At 50.5% G+C, this 27,915-nt stretch overlaps 1 protein-coding gene across 3 annotated transcripts in view; it reads right to left on the bottom strand.

Moving 5' to 3' along the window:
- Positions 1–27,258, bottom strand: part of SEZ6L (seizure related 6 homolog like) — a 132,080-nt gene extending 104,822 nt beyond the window's left edge. For all 3 annotated transcript variants that reach the window (XM_059675859.1, XM_059675860.1, XM_059675861.1), the window contains exon 1: positions 26,999–27,258. In XM_059675859.1, the coding sequence (XP_059531842.1) occupies positions 26,999–27,092 (94 nt within the window). In that variant the 5' untranslated portion in view covers positions 27,093–27,258. The remainder of the gene's footprint in view (positions 1–26,998) is intronic.
- Positions 27,259–27,915: the final 657 nt, after the last annotated feature.

Raw genomic sequence — 27,915 nt, 5'->3', positions numbered from 1 at the left:
TTAACCCTTGTCAACAAGCCTACAAGGAAGATACTGTTCCTCTCAATTTTAATATTTAAAAAAATTGATTTCAGAGAGGAGGAGAGAGGGAGAAAGAGATGGAAACATCAATGATGAGAGAGAATCATTGATCGGCTGCCTCCTGCACGCTACCTATTGGGGATCGAGCCAGAAACCCGAGCATGTGCCCTGACTGGGAATCGAACCCTGACTTCCTGGTTCATAGGTCAGCAACCAACCACTGAACCACCCTGGCCGAGCTGTTACCCGCATTTTAAAGATGAGCTAACGGGGACTCAGACAACTTTAGGTGGTTGCCACAAACAGTGACCATAAGGGCTTGAGATACAGTCATTGGCAAAGCCGGTGCTTTTATTATCTTTTCAAATTTACTTCTAAAATATAGCTGATTTACAATATTATATTGGCTTCAGGCGTACAACATGGCGATCCGATATTTATGTACCCGAGGAAGCCACCACCCCGATGACGTCTAGCCGCCATCTGGCGCCATCCGTATTCTCGATGGTATCTTTGCCTCTATTCCCTGTGCTGTGCTCAGGTCCCCGGGACTCATTTTATAACTGGCGGTTTGTGCTTCTCCATCCCCTTCACCTTCTCATCCCCTCCCCCTCCCATCTGGCACCCACCAGCTTGCTCTTTGCAGCCAGGAGTTTGTTTCTGTTTGTTAAACACTGCGTTCCATGACCACCTCCAGAGACACTTAAATCTATGATGTGAACTTTTTTTGGATGCCAGGCAGCCTGCCAGGGGCGTGGGCTCAGGCTTGAACAGAACACACTCTCATCCCTAGAAGGGCTCCGTACAGGTCAGCAAGGAGAAAAGGCCAGTCCGCCACGGAGTGAAACCCTGAAACCCGGATGGGATGAGATCCGGCCCCCTGGCGGGGAGGGAATAGAGGAGGCCTGGGAGCATTTGAATTGGACTCAGATTCTGGGTGGGGTTTGGCTGGCAAATGGCAGGGGAGGTGAGGTAGGAGGAGGGTCCTGCTTGAATGAAGGCCGAGAGGTGGGGGATGTGTTTGGGAGACAGGGAGCCCACAGCACCACTGCCTGCCTCATTTCCTCCCACTCCTTCTCAAATAGGAGAACACTGCAGGGCCGGGACACAGTGAGGTCCAGCCCAAGGAGGGTGACATGGAAGGCAGTGGCCAATGGGGATGCACCAAGCCCTGACAGCTGCCCTGTGATTGGACTGGAGGAAGTGGAAGGACCTAGCCTCCCCTCTTAGCCTCTGAGGCTGTTGGTCCAGCACCAACTACCAACTCTGGCACATAATTAGAGCTCAAATAAATGACTGAAAGGATGAATCAGGCACACACACACACACACACACAGGATGCTCAAGTCCCGTAGAGAAAGTGGCGTAGTGTTTGCATATAACCAGCGCACACCCTCCTCCCGTGAGCTTTAAATCATCCCTAGATTGCTTATAACACCTAACATAATGTAAACGCTCTGTAAGTGGCTGTTATGCTGTATTGTTTAGGGAATGATGACAAGAAAAATGTCTGCACACGGTCAGAGCAGACACAACCACTGTAGGCCTCGCCACACAGTACATGCAGGCAACCATGTAACGTTTTTTTCTGAATATTTTCAATCCGTGTTCTGTTGGATCTGCAGATGCAGAACCCATGGGTCTGCAGGGCAGACTGTATATGCAAACAAACACTCACATCCAACATTTTACTATTAGGAGAAAGGAAGGGAGGTCAAAGGAAATGAATACAGTAGGAGGAAGGGATGGTTTGAGGCAGGGAGAAGGGAGGAGAAGGATTCAGGAAGTCTTAGGAACCAGCCACATGTCAATCTCACCCAGCACTTCCTGTCGGTGTGACCTTTGCTCAATAACTTAACAGTGAGACTCAGTTATCCATCTGTAAAATGGGGAGAACAGTGCCCAGTGCAGAGAGCTGCTGTGAGATTTCAAGGAGTCCATCCATGTACGTGCTCGGCCCAGGATAAACACAGACTAAAGACGGTAACATAGGAGACGCGTGGGCTGTGGCTGCCAGCTCCCTTTCCTGCCCTTCGTATGTTTAGTTAAGTCTATAAAGACCCTTGGGGCTGAAGCTACAACTTCCGATCTTGACCCATTTGTCCAGAGTGCAGATTAGCAGAAGGAAATTTACCAACCCTGCACGGACAGTTTGAAATGCCGCCTTGCCTGGGGCCTTGGCTGTCTGTATTTCTCTTCTCTTGTGTTGCTGCATAAATATGTGTTGGAAACATTAGAAGTAATGGGACTGCACATAAAAGAGAATCAACTAAATTAACCTCTCCCCAAGAGCATCAGGTAGACGAATCAAACCAATGTAATTAAAGAGATTGCTTTGCCTCTCTCTGAAGTTATCATTTTGTATTAAGTAGCATCCGGCGTCATCAAACTGTGGGTTTCCTCTCGGATGAACACATACAAATTAAATAGCTCCCAGACATCCCCTCCCGCCCAGGCTGTCTGTTCTAGAGAGAGAGTAGGCTTGAGATGAGCCCAGAAGGGGATGCCAGGCTGCCTCTGTCAGAATACCCGGATGTTGGGAGCTATTCACAGTCCCTCCTCGGCTTCAGGCCCAGGGCAATTTGAGAGCTGGGTGTGTGGTTCTTTGTCTACATTTTAAAAATTGATTTTAGAGAGAGGGGTGGGGAGAGAGAGAAAAAAATAGATGTGAGAGAGACACATCAACTGGTTGTCTGCCTCCCGCACATGCCCCGACCAGGGCTGGGGATCAAACCTGTAACGGGAGGACCGGGAATCAAACCCAAGACCCTTCGGTCCTTGGGGCTGACGCTCTAACCACTGAACAAAACTGGCCAGGGCTTAAACTACATTTTCAATGCGCCCGGAGAAGCAGCATGTGGGATAGTTAAGAATGGGATGTAGGGGCTAGAAATGGCTCTACTGCGATCTGTGTGGCCTTGGGCAAGTTATGTACCTACTCTGTGCTTCTGTTGTCTTCATTTCTAAAGTGGGGGTAATCGCATTCATCTCCTGAGATCTTTGTGGAGACCGAGATACTGAATGCAAAGCCCTTAGTATAGTGCCTGGCACGGGGCAAAGCTCTCCTTAAATATTCTATGGAATTATCTGGGAAGTGAAAAAATATATATATAAATATTCCAGATCCCCATGCGCAGAGATTCTGGTCCCATCAACCCATTTTAAAACTTTCCCAGTTCCCTGAGTAGCCGAGAGCTACTCGTGGGAGGGCTTTCTGTCAATCAATTCCCTTTCATACCAACCAGACACATTTACGATGCAAATTCACAGTCACTCCCTCATGGGGAGCTGCCCTTACCCCGAGATCCCTTCCTCTTTTTTATTGCCCCCTCTCCATCACCTCTCTATATGTGCCCCTGCCATCACTGTCCACACCATGGCCTTCTACAAGAACCCCTGAATCTGAGTTACAGTCTCAACATCATTCTAATGATCGTGAATATTTATATAGCTTTCTGGAGCAATTTTCATATATATATTATCTCACTAGATGTTGGCCATAGCCTTGCAAGGCACTTAAGACTAGTTTTACCATCATCATCATCATCATCATCATCATCACCATCATCATCATCATCATCTTCATCTTCACCTCCAGATGGAAAAACAGAGTGGGTTCAGTAATTTGCTGAACAGGAACTCAGGTTCGAACTCCGTTCAGTCTGATTCCAAACCTTGTGATTCACTCCTGGACCCCTCTGCTTCTCTAATACTGCATTGTGATCATTGAATGAGTCACTTGTTCTTTTACTCAATACGTGTTTGTAGGGCTTCTCAAAGACCAAGAAAATGGATAATTCCATGAGCAAAGGGTACTCTGGGTAGACCAGTAGCTTCTCCCTTTTTGGTCATATCTTTAGGGAGATTTGATGTCCCAAAAACCCCTCTGGCAGACCCACAGAGTGGGGCTGGACCATGCAGAGCTCCCAGGAACTCCATGTGAGTAAAGAAGACAGAACAGACTGCCTTTCCCCCCCTCTGTCCAAATCCATCCCTTCTTGGATGAAGGCATTCTCTTTGGTCAGGGCAGCTGGGAGGCCACCACGTGGCCACTCTCATGTCTAACTCAAGTCAACTGGAGATCAGAAAGATCATGGCGAAGAGCCCCTGTCACCTAGAAAGCCTGTGTTCCATTTGCAAAGAAAGAAAAAAAGTGTTTCCCTTACATATTATATAACTCCGGGGAGGCAGTTGCTTAGCAACTGAGTCCAGTTGGCTGGGCTGCAAGTAGATATTAACTCTTCCTGCAGTCAATTGACATTGTCAGGTCTTCCTGGAAGGCCCCCAACCACCCCGTTTTCACAACAGAGCGCTCATGACATTCATTTGTCCGTACACTACGACCCCTCCTGGCTCTCTCCTCGCCAGAATCGTAGTTCTCTCCCCGCAGTGTGCAGCTTGCCCAGTAGGACCAGCCTCAGGCCTTCCCCAACCCATGGAGAGAACCCACTGAGAATCCATTTGGCTATTTTAGATCCATGAAAAGAACACCTGGCAAGCAATAGAAGTTAAACGCACACATCACCATGTCAACACAGACGCTTACATATTCCACAAGAATTTATGGAGCGCCCAGCCGACGTCACTTAGTGGTTGAGCATCAGTCTATGAATCAGGAGGTCACGGTTGGCTTCCCGGTCAGGGCACATGTCCGGGTGGCGGTCTCGATCCCCAGTAGGGGATGTGCAGGAGACAGCCGATCAGTGATGCTCTCTCATCATTGATGTTTCTATCTCTCTCTCCCCCTCTCCTTTCCTTGCTGAAATCAATACAAATATATATTTTTAAAGAAGGAATTTATGGAGCAACAGCTATGTCAGACCCAGCGTTAGGCCCTGGGGATCGACAGCAAACAAGAAAGTCAAATGCCTCACCCTCACACACCTTATATTCTAGTTACGGAGATAGAGGGTACCTATGAAAATAAATAAGATAATTCTATTTGTCCTCAGTGCTTTGAAGGTATAAACTAAGGGGATGTAATGAAAAGAGCCTGGGTGTATGTGTGTGAGAGGGCGTATCTAGATCGACAGCTAGATGTATCAGAGGCTGGGCACATGGTGTTGCTGGTGACAGATTCCTTCCATTCAATGTCAGGGCCGCAAGAGCCCTGGAACTGACCTTGTTCCATCTCCCAAATCTTTCCCATCCCAGCGAATGGTACCACCTGATCCAGCCAGTCACTCGAGTGGGAACCTGGGGACGTCCTTGATTCTCTTTTTTCCCCTTTTCCCCACATTGTATCCATCAGCAAATCTATTGACTTTAATTTCAAAACTAGAGGCTCAATGCATGAAATTCGTGCAAGAGTAGGCCTTCCTTTCCCTGGCTGCCAGCACCGGCTTCCCTCTGGCACTTGGGACCCGGGCTTCCCTTGCAGCCCCAGCTTCGTCCGGAAGGTCATCCGGAAGGACGTCCAGTCTAATTAGCATATTATGCTTTTATTATTATAGATAGACCTTGAACCTGCCACTGTCGCACTGGATGACTACAGTAGCTTCCCAGCTGGCCTTCCTTTCAAGTTCATTCTCCATCCAGCAGCCCAACGGAGAGTTCCAAAAGGGAACTCAGACCCATTCCTCACTTCTCTGCTCAACACCTCTCAACAGCTCCCTGCCCGCTGTTCTTAGATCACCTCCAAACACTTACTGCAAGGCCTTGTGTGTTCCGGGGTCTGGCTACTCCTCTCACTCCATTTCTGACCACACTTGCCCGCATTGACCATGCTCCAGCCACAGTGGCCCTGGTTCTGATTCCAACAGGGCAAGCTGATTCCTTCCTCAGGGCCTTTGCACATGCCATTTCCCTGGTTCTTGACCTGATTAACCCCTAATTCACCCACTGGGTCTTAGTTCAAAGGTCACCTCCTCGAGCAGCCTTCCTGACCACTTGATTTCTGATCCCAGCACCCTGGTTGATGCCTTCACAGCACTTTCATTCCTACTTGTGATTGTATACATACACATACATATTTAACCTGCTTACTGTTTTTCTCCTCTGATGGACTGGGCTTCATGAGGGCAGAGATCACATCTATTTGCTTGCAACCATATCACCAGCATCTATCCAGGGACATGGCAGATAGAGACAAATAATAGAGTCCAGATATTTCTTTTTTCAAAATGAATGAATGAATGAATGAATGAATATAAGAATAAAATAGCTAAAAATTACCGAATGCTCATGACATCGCAAGACAGTACCAAGCACTGAACATATTCAGAACTCATTTAATCTTCACGACAACCCAATGAGGTGGGCGTTGCTATCCCCATTTTAGCAATGAGTAAACTGAGGTCCAGAGAGGGGAGCTGATGAGACAGGCAGCGGCGAGACTGACATGAGAAGGAAGCTCACTCTGACTCTCACAGCCGGGCCTCGCATCATGATATCATTGCTAATACCCTGGAGAGTGTGGTAACATCTTTCCACCCTCCCCTGCTCTGGTTGTATGGGGAATATTTCACTCCCAGGCAGCAGGCGTATCCCGAGAGCTAGAGGTCAGGCTGGAGGAGAGATCAGTCTGGCTGGTCTTGCAAAGTCAGGCCAAGTCCAGTTATCTGAACGACCAGAGCAGGGCAGACAAAGGCTGAACCAAAATAACTCCCCGCACTGAGTCATCCCTGATGGTGCCTGCGAGGCTCTGCAGGGCATTTGAGATGCTTGCCTGCCTCCTGCATCTCCCCATCGCTTTGTGCCCAGCACAAGCCTTTGTGAAAAAGAATGTGTTGGTGGAAATAGCTGGCCCCAAACAATTCTGGGAGGCCTGAGAGGACTGAAAATAAGCTAACACCAACAGTTACCATTTGTTGAGCACCAAGGGTATGTGTGTGTGTGTGTGACTCAATCAAGATCTTTACATGGGTTTGTATCTACACCAAGTCCCTCCGGGTGGGAACTGTTCTCATCTCCATCCTCACAGAGACAGAGAGATGCGGTCATTGGCTCCAGGCTGCACAGCTTGTAAGTAGTAGAGCTGGGATTCGATATGAGAGGCCAAGATTGAGCGAGAGTGCAAGCTCTTAAAAATGGGGTCCTGTTTCCTATAATAATCCCATACCACCAGGAGTTCCCTCATCCCATAATAATCCCAATAACCCCTCAACCCTGTTCTGAGAACCGATTGCATTGCCTGATGGTTGATTCACAGGCAGATTCCCAAATATCCTCAGCTTGGCCCGGATGCAAGTTACTGTGGAGCCGTCAGTGAGGTGCCGTCCAGGCTTGCCAACTAGCAAGTGCAAGGTAAGGAGTCTGAACTCAGGGGTGGGGACAGAGCTTCGCGTGCACATTTGATGCACATCTTAGCTTCCGGCTGCACGCGTTATAACCAACGTCCGCATGATAATCACCTTAGACAATACCACTGGCTTCTGTAAAGGACAGCAGAAGGAGCCTGTGTAATAGCACCAGAGCCTCAAAGAGGCCTTGGCTTTTCCAGCTGTTAAATAGGAATTGTGGGAGTACGGTCTAGCTCAGGGGTGGGCAAACTACGGCCCGCGGGCCGGATCCGGCCCGTTTGAAATGAATAAAACTAAAAAAAAAAAAAAGACCGTACCCTTTTATGTAATGATGTTTACTTTGAATTTATATTAGTTCACACAAACACTCCATCCATACTTTTGTTCCGGCCCTCCGGTCCAGTTTAAGAACCCATTGTGGCCCTCAAGTCAAAAAGTTTGCCCACCCCTGGTCTAGCTGCATAGGTTGCTTTCAGCCCCACAGTTCTTGCCTCCAACCTTTGAGTTTGCTCTTCTCGGAGCCTGCAGTGCCTTTCTTGCTCCCATCTTCATTTCGCCAAGTGCTACTCAGCCTTTGGAATTCAGCTCAGGAATCACCTCCTCCAGGAAGCCCTCCTCAGACCCCAGTCTGGAGGGCAGTATCCTTGGACTTTTGCAGCTCATTCCTATCACAGGACACATTGCTCTTGGTCAAAATTGTCTGCTTATACATCTATTCTCCCCATCAGCCTCCGAGTCTCCCTGGGGGCAGGCGTGCTTCTGTCCTAAACAACTTCTTCCCATCCATAACCAGCACAGTTAATGGCAATAAAAGGACGCCCAGCGTGGGTGTGCGGTTCACACAGCACCGTGTTCTCCAGCGTGGCAATTATTCCTAGAAGAATTTGACCCAAACAGCTACAGGGAATTGAGCAAAATTGAATGCCATGGAAAATCTAAACATTACAGAGACTCGAGAAGCATATAGAAACATAAAGAGAAAATTGCTTTTAAAACGGTAACAAAGGGAAGAAAAGATTCGCGTTGGCTGTTAACATAGGTTTTGCCGGTGCAGTGGGGTGGCGGTGGGATATTTAACTTTCTCTCCACATCTCCCAAATGTTCAAAGATGTCAAAGAAAGAAAAAAAAAGACTCAATTGTAAAAAGAGTACCTTTTTAAAAAATTGATGTATTTCCCAGTTTTAGGACGATGCGTTATGATAGGAGAGAAAAAGACTGTCAAGCCAGGGTCAGCTCTTGGCCTTGACCCGAAACTTGCTGTGGGGTCTCGGGCAAGTTATCTCTCCTCTCTGAGTCGTGCTTGCTTCATCGGTAAGTAAGGATGAGGGCTCGACTATTCACCAAGGGCCCTGATTCGTATGTATTCCGCAGGCATCGAGCCATATTTTTCTCACATGGATTTTCTAATGACACATTGTGGGTTTTTTTCTCCCCCTGGGGAACTCTCTCATTTCTCCATGTTCAAAGACACACAAACTGCTCACAACTCCCTGCTGTTGTAAGAGCAATTTGCCTTCATTATCCTAAACCTTTCAGCATTTCTTGAAACCTCTTTTTCTGTGGGGAAAAAAAATGTTCCCGATGTGATCGGAAAAGATAAATCTGCTATTTCGCATTTCAGAAAGTAATCAAAATGCTCCTTAGTAGAGTAGGTATTCATTATAATTTATGCCGAGTGCTTGAAACTGCCTTTCGTTTTCTCTCTCATCAGCCCAGAATTATTGTTTCTAATTTAGAACAGAAATGCCTAAAGGGGTGGAGGGTAAACGTGAAGAAATCTCTTTTGTTGCGATGTTTTAGGATTCATGTTGTGTTTCCTTCATGCATCACACAATCTTGGGTTGACCAGATAGCTCATTTGCATGACCTCCCTCCTTTCACTCAACTAGGAGCCGAGAAATGCAGGCAGGATAGTAAAGGACTTGGAAAGTGGGCTTATTTTACCCATCAGAGCCTGAGGCCTACACTTTTTTTTTTAAAGAGCCCATGAAAATGTCTGAGAGCTAAAAACAATATATTGGCTCCAATATAGTAAAAGAAAACTGCACAAGCAAAATTAATAAGGGCTTAAATTAAATGCCTCCGCAACACACCGTTATGTCAACCTTAGTATTTTTAAAATTTAGTGTTCATAAAAGTTTCATTATGTTTGAAAAGCATTGATGGGTTAGAGTCTCATTTCATAAGATTTCCTGAGTGTACTTGATGATTTTTCAAGAAATTGCAGATGAATATAAATTGAGGAAGTTACTGTGGTAACAAAATAATTCCAAAAGCATAACTTTAATATTTCCTGTAAAATGTTCCAATGAAAATGCATTTAACTTGTCTGACATAACATGAATTTGGGGCTTAGGGCAAACCAAGGTCTTAAAATGGTCTTGCATAGGATGAGTTGATGAATGGATAATGGATAGATGAAAAGATGTAAGGATGAATGGGTAGATTCATCAACAGGTGAATGAATGAAAAGATGTTTTGATGGATAGACAGGTTGATGGATGGATGGACAGGCAGATGGATGGGTAGGTAAGGATGGATGAAGTTACTTGCTCAATATCACTTCCTGAATTAAATGTGCCCTGACTCTAACTTTCAAGCTGTTATTAAAGCCATTAAAATTCTGTCACAATTCCTTGAGTATGAGGACTCCAGGTTCCCAAGAGATCCTTTAATGCAACCTGCTCATTTTACAGATGAAGAAACAGGGTCAGAAAAAGGAAGGGACTTAGCTGATGGCGTAGCTTCGTTATTCTCATCAAACAGGAGGTTGTTGCCTAATGTGGCAATAATAGCATCTACCTTACACCATTGGTAGGAGAAGGAAATTAAATTCATGTAAATTGCCAGCACATAGTAGGTCTTCCATACATGATATCCATTACGATTGACCAGTGGTAAGTTTTTTAACCTTTTTCAGGCTTCGTTTCCTCATTTATAAACTTTAGATTATAACACAAGTCCTCCCGGGGCATTTCACAAGATTGTTGGGTAGCAGTGAGATAACAGAAATAAAAATGCTTTTAAATTGCTAAATGCTGCTTAAGTGTAAAGCAGTAGTATAATTATTAGTACTAGAGCTGTAGGAATTATACTACTGTTAATACTTACTACTATTAATCATCATTATGACTGCTATTATTATTACTGCTGCTAGTATAAAAGATATAATGTTGGTCCTTAGATTCCTGCAATATTTTGCACTAATTTCCTGGGTTAGGAATGACTGCACAGGACTGTGGCCTCTGTATCGAACCTGAACCAATAGTACTTCCTTTTATCTGAAATGAATTATACAAGGGTCCCTTTGCACAAGGAGACACGGGCACAAACCGACAATTGAGCATAGAGTTGTAACTATCATAGCAGCTGCCAAGCACATGGAATAGCATAGTACATGTTAGATCCTGAATTAGTCCAAAAAGAGGTAGATTACAGATGGCTGCCGAGTCTCTGCTCATCAAGAGCGGGCTCCATTTCCCCTGCCCTTGAATCTGAGCTGGCCTTGTGACTAGTTTTGACCAACATAACGCACCATGCAACCTCTGACGCTGGCCCTTAAAAGACCTTCAGCTTTTGCTGTGGCTCTTGGAATATTCCCTCTTAGAATCCAGCTGCCAAGCTGGGAGGAGCCCAAGTCACATGGACAGGCCACAGGAGGGAAGAAGGAGATGCTCAGGTGATAAGCAGCTCAAGTTGCCAGACATATGGGTGATCCCCTTGGCCCTTCTAGCCTCACGGACCAGAAGAATCTCCAGGCTGAGCCCAGACAAACCACAGAATCATGGGAGATAATGAATAGGTGGCTGTTATTATAATCCAGTAACTTTTTTGGGGGGGGGGGTGTTTTGTTATGCAGCAATAGCTAACTGAGACAAAGTGAATATACGTGCTCCACTGAGATGTTTCTCACCCAGCTTAGAGGGGCAGGGAACACTGCCTGGAAGGGAGCGCATGTGGAAGTCATAAGGGATTCACGGGTTATGCATGTGAGGAAGGGTCCCAGGTCTCACGCATGAGTCACCCGTCTTCTCTACATGATGCTTTTGAGTCCACAGCAGGTTAGTGATAAGATCCAGAATTTGAAAATCTTTCTCAACCAGACAATTGTTTCTCCTCTTTTGGGATCGGCCTCACTTCCCCAGCTCTAAATCAAAGTGACAGGGCCTCCAAATTGGTTCAGGTGCTCATGCATTTGTAAAAATGTCTTTTGCTAGAGAAGGCCGGGGATGTCTAATTTCTGCCCCAAGCACATTTTTATAGTTAAGCTGTATTATAAATGTCATTTAATTTACCCAGTGATGTCGGGCCTACATTAAACGGAGAGGCACTGGTAATAATATATATATATATAAGATCCATTTGGTACAGTTTGATCAGGGCTGGGGAGGAGGGGGAGAGTGGCTTTAATCATCATTTGTCCAATTTTATACTCTCTCCCTCTCCTCTCTGTCGCTTTCCCTGTGTTCTCGCCACTACGGGGAGGATAAGAAAGCCTTTCAAAGCACCAGGCCAGATTTGAGGGGGTGGGGGGCAAAGCAGTGGGTAGGTTGGAGGTTTTAAATATAGCCGAAGGGTCAAGAGATGGAAATACTGTGGACTTCTGAGCAGCTCAGAGCAGAGAGCTCCCTTGCATATAGTTGGGGAGAGACTGTGCAGGAGAGGTGGGCTAGGCAAGACTGAACTTCAATGGTTCCAGACATTAATGGGGAGGCAGGAGACAGGTGGGTGAGCCTGTCTCACGGGGACAGGTGAGAGGATGGAATGAACTCCTTCCAGTCCTGTCTGCCAGGGCCTCCTCAATAATCCCCCTTCATTTCATAGTCATTGTTACCAAACCAGGACAGGCCACTGCTCCGCTTATTGTGGCTTCTAAGCGCCTGAGAAGAAACTCAACACCTTCCGGCAGCCTCCCTGCCCTCTAGCATCTGGGCCAGCCTCCGCCTGACTTCATGTTGCCCACTTCCTTCTCTGTTCTCGAAGCTCTCGCCACAGTGGCGTTTTGTTAGGTCTGCAAATGCCCGCACAGTAGACACTCATTACAGATTTGCTGTTTGCGGTGGAATCGGTGAACTTCCCAAGCCCAGTGGGAAAGACAGCTGCATAAACTCTGGCCCCTTATCCTTGGCCACTCCAAGAGTTGGAGCCTGTGTGCTAACGCGTCCCGAGCACGGCCAACCTGTGCTTGCCTGGTGGAGAGCTGCGTGTGATCCATCACACACTCCATGGGGTACATTCATTTGGCGAGTTCTTTCTCTCTCTCTCTCTCCCTTGCCTTTTCCCCTTTCCTTCGCTCTTTGCCTTTCTTTTTCCTAAGTTCCAAGGGCCCTTCTTTTGCCTCTGCAACTCACTTCCTGGGCCCACGCAGACAATTATCTCTCCTCTTTTGGGAGCCCACACAGTGGACACTCATTAAATATTTGCTTTTTGTGGCTGAATCAGTGACTTTCCCAGTTGGCTCACCTTTTCTACCCCTGTGACTTTCTAAATTCTCTTATATTTGAAGAGAGAGAGAGAGAGAGAGAGAGAGAGAGAGAGAGAGAGAGAGAGAGAGAGAGAATGAACTAAATTTTCAAGGAAGAGAGGTGGCAGGAGACCGGGACTGTCCCCAGGTTGGGAACATGGTGGGTGGACTTCCATCCCCACCCAATGCCACAGGAAAGCAGCTAATTCTTCGCAGGTCACTCAGACTCACAAAGCATTGCTCTCGGACTTACTAGATGTGGGCGACCTTGAAGAAAAGTCATTGACCATCTCCAGGCCTCAGTGGCTGCTGCTGTAAAATGGGGATAATCCTCTCTACCCTACAGGAGATAATGTGAGTAATGGGCTTGCGTCTGCCTGGCATACAGCCGGTAAGCATAATGGTTAGGAACAAAGGAATCATCAAAGGTCATGGTTTAGGGGTCAGAGAACCCAGGCACAGTGTACCGATGCATCTGGAGTCCCTGGTAGGTATGTGCGGAGCTTCCTAAGGCTGTAGGCTGGGGTGCACCCTGAGCATCTGTGTCTTTAAAAGCTCCCCATGGGATTTTTGAACTCACAGTCCATTTTGGAAACTAGTGATTCAGTGCAAGCCACTGCAGGTATAAATGGAGAAGCTGAGGCCCAGAGAGGGACAGGGATCGGCCCAAGGTCACCCAGCACATCTTTTACAGCTGTGTCAGCCCTAGAATGCAGATCTCCGACCCTCGGTTGGACAATCTTTCCGCTAGACCAGCGGCCGGCAAACTCATTAGTCAACAGAGCCAAATATCAACAGTACAACGATTGAAATTTCTTTTGAGAGCCAAATTTTTTAAGCTTAAACTATATAGGTAGGTACATTGTTATTAACTTAATTAGGGGACTCCTAAGGCTTAGGAAGAGCCAAACTCAAGGGGCCCAAGAGCCGCGTGTGGCTCTCGAGCCGCAGTTTGCGGACCACGGTGCTAGACCATGCCAAGGGGTTATGTGCGGTCAGACCGAGGCGCTTGGATCTGGCCGAGTCCTCACGGGCAGTGCGGGGAATCCCCACTCGGCTCACGCTCTTTGAGTTCAGAGCTGCTCTCAGAGTCCCAGTGCCCACGAGAATGCCCGAAGTTCTCTGGAAACTCTTTAAGTTGTTGACATCTCAGATGAACAAGCGTAACCTTTTCTCTCTCTTCGCAAGGGTGGGCTGCTCTTTCCACCCCATTATGCAAATGTTGAGCGATCAGCGTGCTGCAGGCCAACAGCCCAGCGCAAGGCCTATGGATGCATCCTGGTTGAATGAACGAGTGTGCTGAACGGGTGGATGAATGAAAGATCACAGGGAATGGAAGTTCCTTGAGGGCTGGCCTGTTGGTTTCTGTTCCTGTGCCTGGAGCAGAGCCCGCACAGTAGACACTCATTAAATATTTGCTTTTTGTGGTTGAATCAGTGAATTTCCCAAGCCCAGTGGGAAAGACAGACGCATCAGCAAAAACTAAGAATAGCTCAGCCTCGTTACTAGAGCAGGGGAGCCAGCCCTGGGCCACAGGAGCATGGCCGGGACAGGAGGGAAGGAGTGGCATCTGGGAGGGAGGCAGCCAGGGAGCGAGCCTGCCTGGGAAAATGCTGAGCCTTGTTCCAATCACAGAAAAAAGGCCCAAGCAGGAGAAAAGCAAGTTCCAGACCCTGTAGATGGCATGGTGCCATTTTGTAAGAATTCAAAGTGTAAATTGAGGATGATTCTGTGAGGGGCAGAAATAGGACATTGGGGACCAGCTAGAATGATAGGAAACATTCACCATGCTCTGTTAACCGTGACTGTTTTGTTTGGATTAAAGAAAGCACATTCTAATCTGGCTGGGAGTTGCATGGGGGGGGCTGGGAGCTCACCTGGAAATGGGGCCCATCCTCCCCATCCGGGAGCTGCCGATTATCATGGAAAATGAACAACCTTGTTGCAGAAACCAGAGCTGACAGCCCTTTGAAAACCCCTAGGGCTAGGCCTTTGCAAACCCCCAGCCCGCATCACCTGTAAACTGCATAGCCATGTTGCATACCCATTCTTACCCCTTTTGCCTGCTTCCCCATGTCATCCTCATCCTTCTACCCAATATAAGCAGCTGGCTCATGGTGGGGTCAGAGCAGATTTCTGTGGATGACCCGCTGCTCTCCATGCTGCCGGCAGGATTGGAATAAACGCTCCTATATGATTCAACCCTGTCTCTGCTGAGTTGGCTCAAGTAGTGACAGGCAGCCCGGAGCCATTGGTTGTCCGGTTACAATTCTACAAAAAAATAATGGGCCTGTGCTCTTCCAAAAATGCCAATGGCAGAGAAAAAAATCAAGGCCAAGGAGCTGTTCCATCATGGAGCCTCTCTGACCCTCAGTTTCCTCATCTGAAAAATAGGACTAATTTTCCAAATTACTAGCCCCTCAAAGTTGTTTGTATCCTCTGTCACATGCTATACACAAGTAAGTGTCTATTTTTATTACTACTTGAATAAAACTACCCCAGGACCCGAAAGAACTAATTTGTTTTTGATCAAACCTCAGTAACTGATTGTCCAAGTTATACTTTATGGGAAAAGTGGGCGGATTAATTATGCATAGACACACATTCAGGTACATCTATATAATCCTCTGCAATTCTGCTCAGGATGGATTTTCCCACACGCCCAAGAGGAGAAAGTGCCAACATATTGTGGTCATAAATGAAGTCAGAAACATTGCTCTCAGCGGGCCCTGATGGCATTTCCTCGCCTGCCCCTATGAAGTCTGGGATGGTGATGGAAGGTTCTCTTAAAGAGCCACCTAAATTGTCTCTTTTTTTTCTAGAAAGGAGGGTGGGTGAGACCAAACCAGTTTGCTTTGTGTAGCTACCAACCAGGCCTATAGGCAGTGGCCCTGGGAATTCACCATTCACAGCCCTGGCCCCTTGGAGAGAGCTGCCTCACAGTCATCAGGGAAACATGAGAGACGGGGAGAGAAGAGAAGAAAGAACTTGCATTTTTGGCTCAGTGGATAGAGCGTCAGCCTGCGGACTGAAGGGTCCCGGGTTCAATTCCGGTCAAGGGCACATGCCTGGGTTGTGAGCTCGATTCCCAGTGGAGGGGGGTCATGCAGGAGGCAGCCGATCAATGATTCTCTCTCATCATTGATGTTTCCCTCTCTCTCTCCCTCTCCCTTCCTCTCTAAAATCAATTTTAAAAAAAATTTAAAAAAAGAACTTGCATTTTGAGTCATACCTGAGTTTGAAGAATAATAGGAAGCTAAATTCTCTGAGGGCAGATATGTTTTATCCTTCTCTGTATCTCTAGCCCCTACCAAGTGCCTGGGACAGCGTCGAAGGTCTTGAAGGAAGAGAAAGTAATTCATCAATAAATGAATGAATGAATGAATCCTAACCCACCACTGGTTAGCCATCTGAACCTCACCTTCCTCACTGATAACCAACTGGCCATCCGTCACCTTTGTGGTTCTGCTAGTAACTGAGTGAGATTCTCTAAGCAAAACCTGGGAGAGGCTCTCACGCATTCTAGGAGCCTGCTTCCTTCCCAGCCTTCCCAGGGGTCCACTTCCTTAGGAAGCAGGGACGGAGCATAGTGAAGAGAGAGGCAAGACGCGGACACTGCCTTCTGGAAGCTCCTGAGGGCAAGAGGGCCGAGGGAGGACCAGGCCAGCACATCCACAGGGTCCCTTCGCTGGGGTTTTGTGGCTGATCCAAGCTGAACCTTGGTCCTAAAACACCAGCGAGCGGTCGACTCACCCATCCAGACCCCTACCTTTTCCTTGGAACCTCAATTTTACGAACCAAGATAATGAAACACCTGAAGTTGGGAAGCCCCAGAATGTTGATGTCATTGCTGGGAAATCAATGCTCCTCTCCGAACTCCCACAGAACGTTGCATCTGCGGGTCTCCTGCGATGGTGAATTCCGTTCCTGCTGGTTATTAGAGGCCAAGTCCCTCTCCCGCTATCAGGACTCTTGGGAAAGGTCACTCATTCATTTATTCATAGTAGTATCTATATTGAGTATCTAATTTGTGTCCGGTACTGTGCTAAGCCCTGGATGAAAAATTCCTTAGTTGAGTCTCCTATCGACTGGATGAGAAAGGCAGTCACTTCCCCTGCCCGTACTGTTTCCATAAAGCACGTATACCTTGCCCGACGTGATGCAGCTCGTAAGTGACAACGCTGGGATTCAGACTCAGGTCTCCGTGACACTGAATTCCCAGTTCTCGGCCATGACCATGTGCCAATGAGCACCTGCTGACCGCCCCCACCCCAACCCCCGTCATGCTCTGAGCTAGATGTTGGTGGCGCAGGCATGAGGGGGTTCTTAGTCTGTGCAGAAGACAACCATACAGGCCGCTAACAAGCATTTCCTGCACGCTAACGAAGAATAATTACATTTCAGCATCCATTCATCCAACAACTTTGCATTCACGGGCTTCTGTTAGATGTACCATTAAGTGTTGGGGACTGAGAGCCAAATGAGACGTAGTCCCTGCCTTGGAGGGAGGATGTCAGAGTCTAGAAGGGGAGGAAGGCTTTCCAGTACCTGCATCTGTGGGAACGTGGTTAAGGGCGATGATAATCCGTTTGTCCATGCATTGGGTGTCTGGACACCTGCCATGAGCTAACCTGGGTCTAGGCCAGCTGTGGGCAAACTACGGCCTGCGGGCCGGATCCGGCCCGTTGGAAATGAATAAAACTAAAAAAAAAGACCGTACCCTTTTATGTAATGATGTTTACTTTGAATTTATATTAGTTCACACAAACGCTCCATCCGTGCTTTTGTTCCGGCCCTCCGGTCCAGTTTAAGAGCCCATTGTGGCCCTCGAGTCAAAAAGTTTGCCCACCCCTGGTAGGCCCTGGGCTGGGTACACAGAGATGCCGCACCCTTTTGACTTTCCTGCGATAGCAAGTGTCGGACTAGATACAAGCTTAAGGAATGGTGATGACATATCTGATCATATGTTATGTGCGTGACTATAATTACCGAGCTCCTACTGTGCGCCAGCTACTATCCTATGAGTTACGAGGTCAACTCCTGACTCCTCAGGACAGATGGGGGTCCATCCAGCACCCTCATTTCACAGAAACGTCAAGGAACTTGCCTAAACTTACATTTGGATGAACAAGAGAGGCCTGAGGTTTTCCTTAAAAGCAGCGGCAACAACAACATGTTGTTTTGAACCCCAAATGAAGTAAAAGTATGTAAATTGGCCTCTGCACATCATTTTCATTTATTTATTTATGCCATAAATTAGGCACATTTTCCTTCCTGAAGCTCTGGAATGCTAGGCCTGATTCCACATATTTTGCATTCATTTCCGAGGTTGTTGGCCCAAATGAGCTTTACAACCTGGTGAGCCTGCTTTCAAGGGGGGCATGGAGGTGGGGGCCTGACCGGGAGACCTTAGGGAATGAGAAGCTGAAGGAGCAAGCAATAGACGTTCCTCTCTCACATGGATGTCTCTCTCTTTATCTCTCCCTCTCTCTCCCCTTCCCAGCTCGCTCTCCCTCCCCCTCGCTTTAAAAATCAGTGAAAAACATAGCCTCAGGTGAAGACTAAGAAAAGAGTCAACCCTTGACCCCAAGAATCTCACTGTCCTGGGAGGAAGGGAGACAAAGTCCCTGGTTACAGCACCTTGTGATTCTGGTTCCGCTGGGCCCTCTCGGATGCGATTGGCGAGGCGCTTGATGAAGATGGATGGGCTGGCAAAAGGGTTCCCGAGCCACATCCTGGCAAATTAAAAGGGCGGGGGAAGCAACTATCAAGGCCAGCAGAGCAAGTGTGAAGATCATTAGCGGCGGTCCCTCAACCCACAGCATAGCCCCCGTGGCCCTGCGTGACGCCCCTGGCCACGCTGCCCTCACCAGCCACAGGCGGTCGGATTAAGCACACACAGCCGACCTGATCCCTGAGCAGGAGAAGCCAAGTTCCTCGGGGAATCGGAACCAGGAAGAGGCGAGTGTTGGGTCTGCCAGACTGTCTGTCAACATGGACACACAATCTCCCCGCACGGACCCACATGGCGGCCGTGAGCCACGCGTGGCAATTGAGTACTTGACAGGTGGTCAGAGGGACTGAAGCCCCCCCTGTAATCCTCTAATTCTAACTTCATTTTAGTTAATTCAGGTTTAAGCCTGAGTAGCCACATGTGACCAGTGGTGACCGCGGTAGACAGTCCACACGCTGAGCGGGAGGTGGGGAAGGGGTGACGGCCCACGTGTGCAGGGGATGGCGGGGGGCGGCTACGGCGAGTGAGCAGAAGGCAGGCGATGGAGAAGGAGCCAGAAGCAACTGATGGCAGACAAGTAGCTGCCATGAAATAGAAATGAAGAGAGGAGCCAGTCCCTGGAACATCCTTGACCCAGTGCTTGGGACACTCTCTGAGCAAGCCCTCTTATCCCTGTGCTGTCCTGAGTGGCTCCTCTCTCGGATCTGAGAATCAGAGAATCGGCTCAGAGTAACAACAATAACAACGAATCACTACCATCGTCGTCGTCACCCCCTGCCCCCCATCATCTCCGAGGTGAGTGACTTGTCTAAGATCACACACTTGGGTTGGAACCAATCGGACTCTGGTGTCTGCATTCTTTATTAACCACACGGCCTTGCCCGATTGGGCTCTTGGTCCTGGGCCAATGTCCGATTTCGACCTCCCGAACTCACCGATTTATGATGCTGAACTTGGGCACATGTCCACCTCCAAACTGGGAAGCGGGGAGACCCGACAAGGAAACCGTCACCCAGAGGCTCAGACCCACCCCCCTGCCCTGTAAGACGTGTCCCAAGCTCCAGGCCCCATCTATGAGACGGTACCCACCCACCTTGCTCTAACCCCCAGCCCCTGGGTCATCCCCGCTGTCCAGCCACCACTGCCCAGGGCTGGCCCTGAGCACCTCGTCTACGCACCATGTGATCCCTCCCTGGCTCTCATCCCGCCCCCCCACTCCTGCTGAGTTTCCCCATCAGAGCGAGGAAGCACAGGGGGGCTCCTGGCCTGGGACCTGCGCCTCCCCAGCCTCCGTGGGTTGCTCTTGCTTGTTTGGCTTGAGCCATCTGTTTGGGTGGCACCTTTCCCAGGTGTTGGTTGGTCCACTGGTGTCTCCAAGGCTCAGGTGCCAAGTCAGCGGGGGAGAGAGCTCTGGCTGGATTTCAGCTTCTACTAAGGCACCTTTTCTGTAGTCACCCTGCCATGGCCCGTGACATATCCACCCTATTTGGGCAACGGATGGCATTGCTTTAATGGAGACAGATGCCTGGAAGGCGTCCATGGCCACATCTCTTGGGGTCTCAGGACATATACTTGAGGAGAGCAGGGAGGCCACTGTTCTTCAAAGAGGGGGGAAGTCACTTTAGAATGGGAGTCAGAGGCTCGAGTCCTGGCTCTGCCACTCACTCGCAGTAGGACCTTGAGGAAGTAAGTCCCCTCCCGTCTGCAGGTCTCTTTCCTCAAAAGATGAAAACATCAGGGAGAGGACCGAGGCCGGTGAGGGCCCTGAAGAGCCTCTACAATCTGATTCATTTTGCAGACAGCAGGAAGGTGCCATGTTAAATTGTTTTTGCAAATCCCGTCTAGACCAGTGCCTCTCCCGCCCAATGACATGATTGGACAGAGTATAGAGACCATCGCCCCTAGGCAAGGTCCAAGGTCCAAGACCACGTGACAAGCGCCTTGTCCCAGGTCACGCAGCTAACAGAAAGCTACAGGTTTAAACTCAGGTTGTTCTGACGCGAAAGCGGGGGTTTTCTTCGCTTTGCTGTACTTTCCACGTTTCTAGCTGAGCATTTGCTGTGCTGGCAGCTGCCAGGCACCCAAGAGAAGGCAGGCTCTACACCTTGGTTGAGCCCAGAATGTTTCTATTTTGGAATGAGCTAAGCCACAGGGCAAAGAACTGCAGCCGATAGTCTCTTTGGAAAGAGAGAAAGATGTCTTCAGGGAGGACCCGTTCAATGGCCCGTCTGGTGGCTCGGTGTTTGCACAAAGGTGGTTTTCCCTCTGTACAAAGTGTATTTCTCTCCTGCTTCCTCTTCTAATTTTCCTTTCTCTTCATCTTCCTAATTCTCTTTTTGTAGAATTCGTCAGTGATTTCACATCTATTATCTCATCGCTTTCCCTCATAGCAACACTATCATTATTTCCATTTTCAGATGAGGAGCTGGGGCTCATACAGGCTTCTTAAGACCACAAAGACGCAGGAGAAAGAGTGGGAAATTAAATTCAGATCTTAGGACTCTGATTGAACATCCTTGCAACTGAGATGAAGATGAAAGGCAATTTAACGAGGTTTTTACAAATGGGTTGAGCGCTTATGCTGGGTTGGATAAAGGCTAAGAAACATGTGGATGAATACGGTTCAATGGAGGTTTTTGAAGACTTCCTTGTCTAGTGGGAGGAGGCATATCATGGTAACTCATGTATTCTCAGTGCGTATGTTACCCAGAATAGAGGGATACAATGTGATGGGGGGCCCAGAGGATCCCACACAACTGTCACAGAGAGGAAAGAGGCACGGGAAGGTCTCACAGAAAAAGACCATCAGGGGCTGGGTTTTGAAGGATGAATAGGGGCTCATCAGATGAACAAGCAGCAACATGGCCAATTTTTACTGAGTGTCTGCTATGGGCTACACACATCTCCACACATCGACTATTCTCAGCAATCTTGCCAGGGAGACAGGACCCTTCCATTTTGCATCTAAGGCCAAAAGAGGAGCCAAGAACTCAAGCTCAAGATCATGCTGCTCAGATCAGCCAGTTGGGAATTTCACCCAGTGTTCTCTGACCTCCTTCAGCTACGCAACCACCCAGGATGACCACACAGGCCGAAGGAACAGCATGAGCGAGACAGAAGGACACTCCAGCCAGAAGCCATCAGCGTGGGTACGGAAGGCCGGGATGAACTGGTGTTCCTTGTGGCGAGCGGACTTGATTCCTGGGCGAGAAAACACTTCTCCCCCTGCAGTCCCGTCAGACCACCTTGGTTTCCAAGCGTGTATCAGCTCCCCATGTGGCCGCTGCTCTGTGACACCGACGCCCGCAGACCCTAGTATCTAGAACGAGCTTGGGTCTGCAATCCAACCGTCTTGGGTTTGAATCCTGACGCCCTGATGGTTCATGGCACCTTGAGCGAGTGTCTGGACCTTTCCAAGACCCCGCTTCCTCACCTGTACTATCCGGTTAGTGATAGCACCTGATAGGCTGGGCGAGGCCACACGGACGGGCCGCTGGCACACAGTAGGTCCCCACTAAATGGCCAACAGCCGTGTTACATTGTGTCATTCTCTCAGAACAAGCCCGGGAAGGAACACTTGCGGGTGTCTGGGGCCCTTGGCCTTCCATGCCAGCCAGCACCTACCTCCCTGAAGTTTGAACTGTGCGGGTCCACTGACAGGCGGATTTTTTTCCCCAGTAAAAATGTACATACCTGGGATTTTCTTAATAACATTTCCTTTCCTATAACTTCCTCTATTGTAAGAAGACACTGTATAACCCATAGAACATATGAAACCTGTTAACCGACTATTTATGTTATCGATTATCGGTTGATTCTCAGTCGTTAAGTTTTGGAGGAGTCACAAGTTACGCTTGGATTTTTGGCTGCTCAGGGGTGGGGAGGTCAGTGCCCCTAAAACCCATGTTGGTCAAGGGTCCGCTGAAAATGATGTCACGTGGGTCCGCCGACCTCCTGGGAACTCGCCATCCTTTCACTGTCCCCTAAAAGCAGCCCTGCCCTTCCCTACCCCCTACTTCACCAGCACCAAAGGGCAGAGTCAGAGGAAAGGCAGTCGCCAGCGGGTTATGCAAATATGCAAATCCAGCACAGCAGCGCTTACCCAGGGCTCCGAGCTGCCTCTGCACTGGCGCCGGGGCCTGGCTGTCTTCCAGAGGATTCCTTCCTTTGGTGTCACCACAACCTCTAGTGGACAACAGTGAGCACCGCGGCTCATGGGCCTTTGTTCCAGCTCTGAGCCCAGGGAGCCCAGGGACTGCGAGGAGAGCTGGCAGGTCTGATGATCTGCTTCACGCATGAGCTTGTGTGTGTCTGCTCCCCTCCCCCTTCCCCCTTCCCCCTCCCCCCTGGTTCCCCCCTCTCCAATTCCAGGGGTGTGTGATGTGTTCCCAAAGGGAAACCTCCTTCGGGATCTCCACTACCCACTGCAGAAAGCTCCCCTCTGGCTGCTGGGCCCTGTCACATCCCTTCAGGGCCAGCGCCCGTGCTCCCTACTCAGGGGGTCCTGGGCTGACTCCCTCTGGCCAGAATCGAACCCACTCATGGGGCGGGGGGATCCTGTAGCACGTTAATAGCGCCCTCCCAAGCACGTGCCAGGCAGCATGGGCGCGGGTGGTCCACCTGCAGCTCTCTCTTGCCAGGCTGCCCTTTGCTGGCACAGGGACCTCATCGTATGTCTCCAGCACCCAGCACGGGGCCAGGGGCACGCATAGGAAGTGCCCCGTAAATGATAAATAAAGGAATGCGCGAGTAGATGTCTTATGCCATCTATGTCTTCTTTCCAACCATTAACCTGCCATCCTACATCTGGGGTACCATGAACGCTGCTCCCTGATGGTAATACTGAGGTTCAAGGAGATGCAGTGTGAGGGTTTGGGAAAGGCAGAGAGTCGGCACCAGGCAATGCAAAATTCTCAGCATAGAGGTGCCGTGGCTACTCACTCACCCCTCCTCCACCCCTTGTACTGTGGCCTAAATTAGCCAGATATTCATGCAAACATCTGGGTCACACCAATTGCGGGGATCTGGTTTCTTGGCACCTATGAAGAAGCGGAATGGTTCAATCAGAGCCATTTGCTCTTGGGAAAGCAGGGAAGAAACGGAAGCAAGCATTCCTTGCGCATCTATTATGTGCCAGGCAACTGGATAAGGAATTGCTATGCCATCATTACGACCTCTGTTCCAGGCTGGGACCATCAATCCCACCCGCAAACCCCATTCCACAGATGGTGAAATAAAGGCTGAGAGAAGATATGAAGGTCACACATTCATAAACTAGGAGGTTGGACTTGGACCGAGGTCACTCTGATTCCAAAACCACGATAGCTCTTTACCAAAACCCGATAAATCTAATTCTAGCACCCAGCTCAGCCAACCCCCACCCAGAACAGCCTCACCATGACCTCTCTGGTTTTTTTGTTTTGTTTTGTTTGTTTGTTTGTTTTTTTACTCTGGGTCCATGAAGGAACCGCCAACTGGTATAAAAAGGGCCGCTGAACTCTATCCCACCGCTGCCTTCCTTGGAGCGTCCTCCTGCCCTTCCCACCGTTCCTTCCCCTTTTTCACAGCCTCTGCCGTGTCACCGATAATATCTCTCTGAGAAATAAGAATCCATTGTGGTCAGCAGAAAGGGACAGGGGAGAGGCAATAGTGAGGTCATGTCCAAGCTCAGGAGGGCTCCATTCTGCTGACCTTTGGCATTGCACACACCTGGTGGCCCCAAAGGCCCGAATTCACCTCTTCTGCCCTCAGTCACCAACGATAGCGGTGAGCGCCCCTAGTGGAGGTCTGCGCCACTGGGGGCTGCAGAGATGGAGCCCTTTCCAACAGCTTTTTGAACAGCAGGAATGGACTTGTGAGCAAAACCAGAACACAAGCCACTCTGATCAAGGAACATCCTTTCGCCTTGGGAGAGAGGGGAAAGGAACACAACATTATTTTCCTGATGTCTAACCTAGCCCCACGAAGACGAGAAGCATCCCTCCAGCTTGGATCAGGTGGCCCCCTGGCAGGGGCAGCCAAAACTCCACGGAAAAGAACCGCGATCCATAATGAAAATGGTCTTTAAGTGAATCTAACAACAACGCGCGCTAGGGACTAGAGGAAGCTGCAAATCTGAGTGCATCGAGCACTATTCAATTTGCTTTATTAATTCAAGGGAAGAAGAAGAAAAGAAAAAAAGCAAAGACATTACACCGGGGCTCTGCAGTCTGAGCACGTCGCTACAATTATTCCCCATGTGCATATCTTAGACAATAAGAAGCCTCTTCAAAAACAAGTTACACTTTATACTTATTCATGCCTTACAGCAAAATGGCCCGGAAAGTCACGTGACCTGCATGAGAATGTAGCAACAAGTCCCTTTCAAGTATTTTCAAATTCCCTGACTGCACTGCTCACAGAAGGACTGGCTTGCCAGGCAGAATCAGAGAAGACTGGTCCTCCATCCGACATTCGTGGAAGTTGGGCTCCACGTTAAAAAACTAGAATTTATTGGGGGGGAAGGGGGGAAGGTCCATTGTTTCCAAATGCACCCTCAGAGCCGGCCATGCCCAGTGGTTACCTACCCTCCCTCCTGATGACTCAGACGCTCCCGGTCAGAACAGCTGGGTTATTAATGAGCCTTCTGAAGTACTACATCGGTTGACTTTAATTTGGTGGTGGCCCGGAGTTAATTAAAAATATATGCCGGCTGGCCCTCGTGTGGAGTTGGAAAAACAACAGCATAAAACGTCTTTAAAATGAGCACACACACATTTTGTGGTGGAAGCCAGCAAAGGGAGCAGGATAGGAAATCCTGGTCTTGGAGAACAATTCAAAATGGGCCAATGAGACATTTTTTTCCTCCTGGAGGGGGGTGAATTGAAGACTGTGATCTTTGGAGGCACAATCACTTTAGAGAAGCCGGCAAGCCACTGGGTAGCTCTCAGTCCTTTGTGGTGTGTGTGTGTGTTCCTCACAACACAGACTGAAAAGGAGGGGCCGAGGGAGGGAGATCCGGACTCTGCTCAAGGCCACCGAGCCATTGTTGGAAAGCGACAGCTAATTAAGGAAGGGCAGGCTGTGGTGGAAACGATTTATTTAAACGGATTCTCTTCTCCCATCTTTCCCAGAGAACCCACCCAGACCTGGTGTACATTGTGAATACCATCGCCGCCTACGTGGCGGGGGGGTTCTTGAATGATATGCTTTGTTAAACGAAAGGTGATGAATTATTTCCTTCGCTCTGCATTCCTGCCTCCACGTTTAAAGGGAAGGGGGCGGGGTGGGTGGGGGTGGGGGGATAAAATGCCTGATTTATGCTGTGGAGGGCACTCCAGGCCTTGGGGAAGAGTTCAAGGGAAAGGGGCCCAGAGCTGAGGCCCAGGGAGCCGAGAGCTGTCAGTGGCCTTCGGTGCTGAAAGCCAGTGTGCCTCCCCCCGCCCCCCCAGAAGGGGCCGCCTGTCCCTGGACCCCAGGTCACGGCAGTTCAGGCAGAGCGCGCGCTGGAGGACTGTCCTCAGCCTGGGCAGACCCTGCAACTGCCTGCACTTCCCACGCGAGGAGCGCGTTTCTGGGAAAGGGAGTTGGACCTTTCGGGAGAGGCAGGGTGTCTCCTAGTGACCTGATCCAACCCTCCAGGCTCACCGGTTAGCTTGGGGGGAGTCAGGCGCGGTACCGCTCTCTCCATATCCACCCCCTCCCCAACTTTTTCTGGGGGACCTCAGAGCGGGATGGAGAAGAGGGTGCGGCTCCCGGTCTGGGAAGCAGCCACCCCCCTCCACTGAACGTGGGGCCCCCTGCCCACGACAAGCACGTGGTGGGGGAGACCAGCACCCCTCCCCCAATTCCTAATAGTGTTTCAAGGCGCTGGATAGACCGTGATGGGGAGAAAGCAGGGGGGAGCCCGCTCAGGTCCCTGACTGTGACCTAGCATCTCCTCTCCCCCTATCCCACCCCACAGCACCCCGGCCAAGTTCTGGGAACCCCGAGCCCCCTCAACGGGCCTCCAGGCAAAAGCCACACCCAAGTCCAGCTCCCAGACACTTGGTTGAGATCAGTCCTAAAAGCCGGTCCCTGGGCACCCAGACTCAAGGTGGGGCATGGGGTCCGGGAGTGGGAGGGAGGGAGCAAAGCTGTGCTCCCCTCACCCCCCTCCCGTCGCGCTGTTGGAGTCTAGTCCTCAGTTGCAGAGCGGGTCAGCCCCCCTTCTCCCCCAGAAAGGGTGAGAATTCTCTGGCGCCAGCCCCGGGTGCAGTCGCGGGGAGCTCGGGCATCTGGGGTTCGGAGCCACCCACTCCGAGGGGGTTCTCCGGGGCTGCCAAGGGGAGTGAGCCCCGCAGCCCAGGCCGGGGAGCGTCGGGGTCCTCCAGACCCATCCCCGCCTCCACTCCGCCCGCGGGCCGAGGGGACGCGGCGCCCGGCCCCGAAGGTGGGCAGTCACCCCGCTCCCCATCCCGGCGGGTGGCGCGCGCGCACGGCCCGGGTCAGCGGCGACCCCGGCCCCCACACTCACTCCAACTTTGCCCCCTCCCACCCCCACCCCTCCCGGCGCTTACCTCCCGCCAGAGCGGCCGCGGGGGTCCCCAGGAGCAGGGCGAGGAGCAGCGGGACCCCGCCGAGTCCCGCGGCGGGCGGCCGGGCCGCTGGCATCGTGGCTGCGGGGAGCGCAGAGCCTCGGGGTTCGGGCGGCAGACAGCACGGGAGCCGGGCAGGGAGGGAGGGAGGGGGGCGGCGAGCGAAGGAGGGGTGCGGGCCGGGGCAGCCGCCGAGCCCCCGGGCGGGCGGACGAGCCAGCCGAGCGCTCAGCCCCGCAGTCGCTCCGGCCGAGCTGCGCTGGGCGCGGGCGGGCGAGTGAGGAGGAGCCGGGAGCCGCGCGGCGCGGAGCGGGCGGAGGAGGGAGGGGCCGGGCCGAGACGGTGCGGAGCGAGTGCGGGAGGGAGGGAGGGGCGGCCGCGGGGAGAGGGGCGCTGCGCCCCGGAGCCCGCCTCCTCCTCTGGCCGCGGGCCCGCCGGCCCTGCAAAGTTTAACGCCGATTCTCCCCGCGTCCTGGCGGCCGAGCGCTGCCTCCCGGCGGAGGCCCCCGGAGCCCGGCGCCCGCACGCGAGGCTGGAGCGTGTCCCGACCGATCTCCAGGCGGGGAGGTGCAGGCCTCAGCGCCCGCGCACCCACGGCCCGTGAGCAGCCTGAAGCGCACCCTCGCCCAGCCTCCCAGAGGGGTCCCAAGCCCAGGTCTCCCCGCTGTATCCAGCCCTCCCAGGCCCCTTGGGGCCACAGCCAGCCCTCTTCCCTCCCCGGTTTCAGAAATGAGTCCTCCCCATAACCCAGAAAGTCTCAAACTCTGTGGATCCCAAGAGCTGTCCGTCTCCCTGGACCGCTACCTATGGCTACACAATTGTGTATCCGGTACCGAGGGCTGCGTGCCCCATCAAGCCCCACCAGAGGCTGTAAGCGAACTGCATCTGTGCTCTCATCT

This window comes from Myotis daubentonii, chromosome 19 (genome assembly GCF_963259705.1).
Source record: "Myotis daubentonii chromosome 19, mMyoDau2.1, whole genome shotgun sequence".
In the NCBI taxonomy this organism is placed as follows: domain Eukaryota; kingdom Metazoa; phylum Chordata; class Mammalia; order Chiroptera; family Vespertilionidae; genus Myotis; species Myotis daubentonii.
The sequence above is the reverse complement of the archived record's forward strand: the minus strand, read 5'-3'. Positions and strand labels throughout refer to the sequence as shown.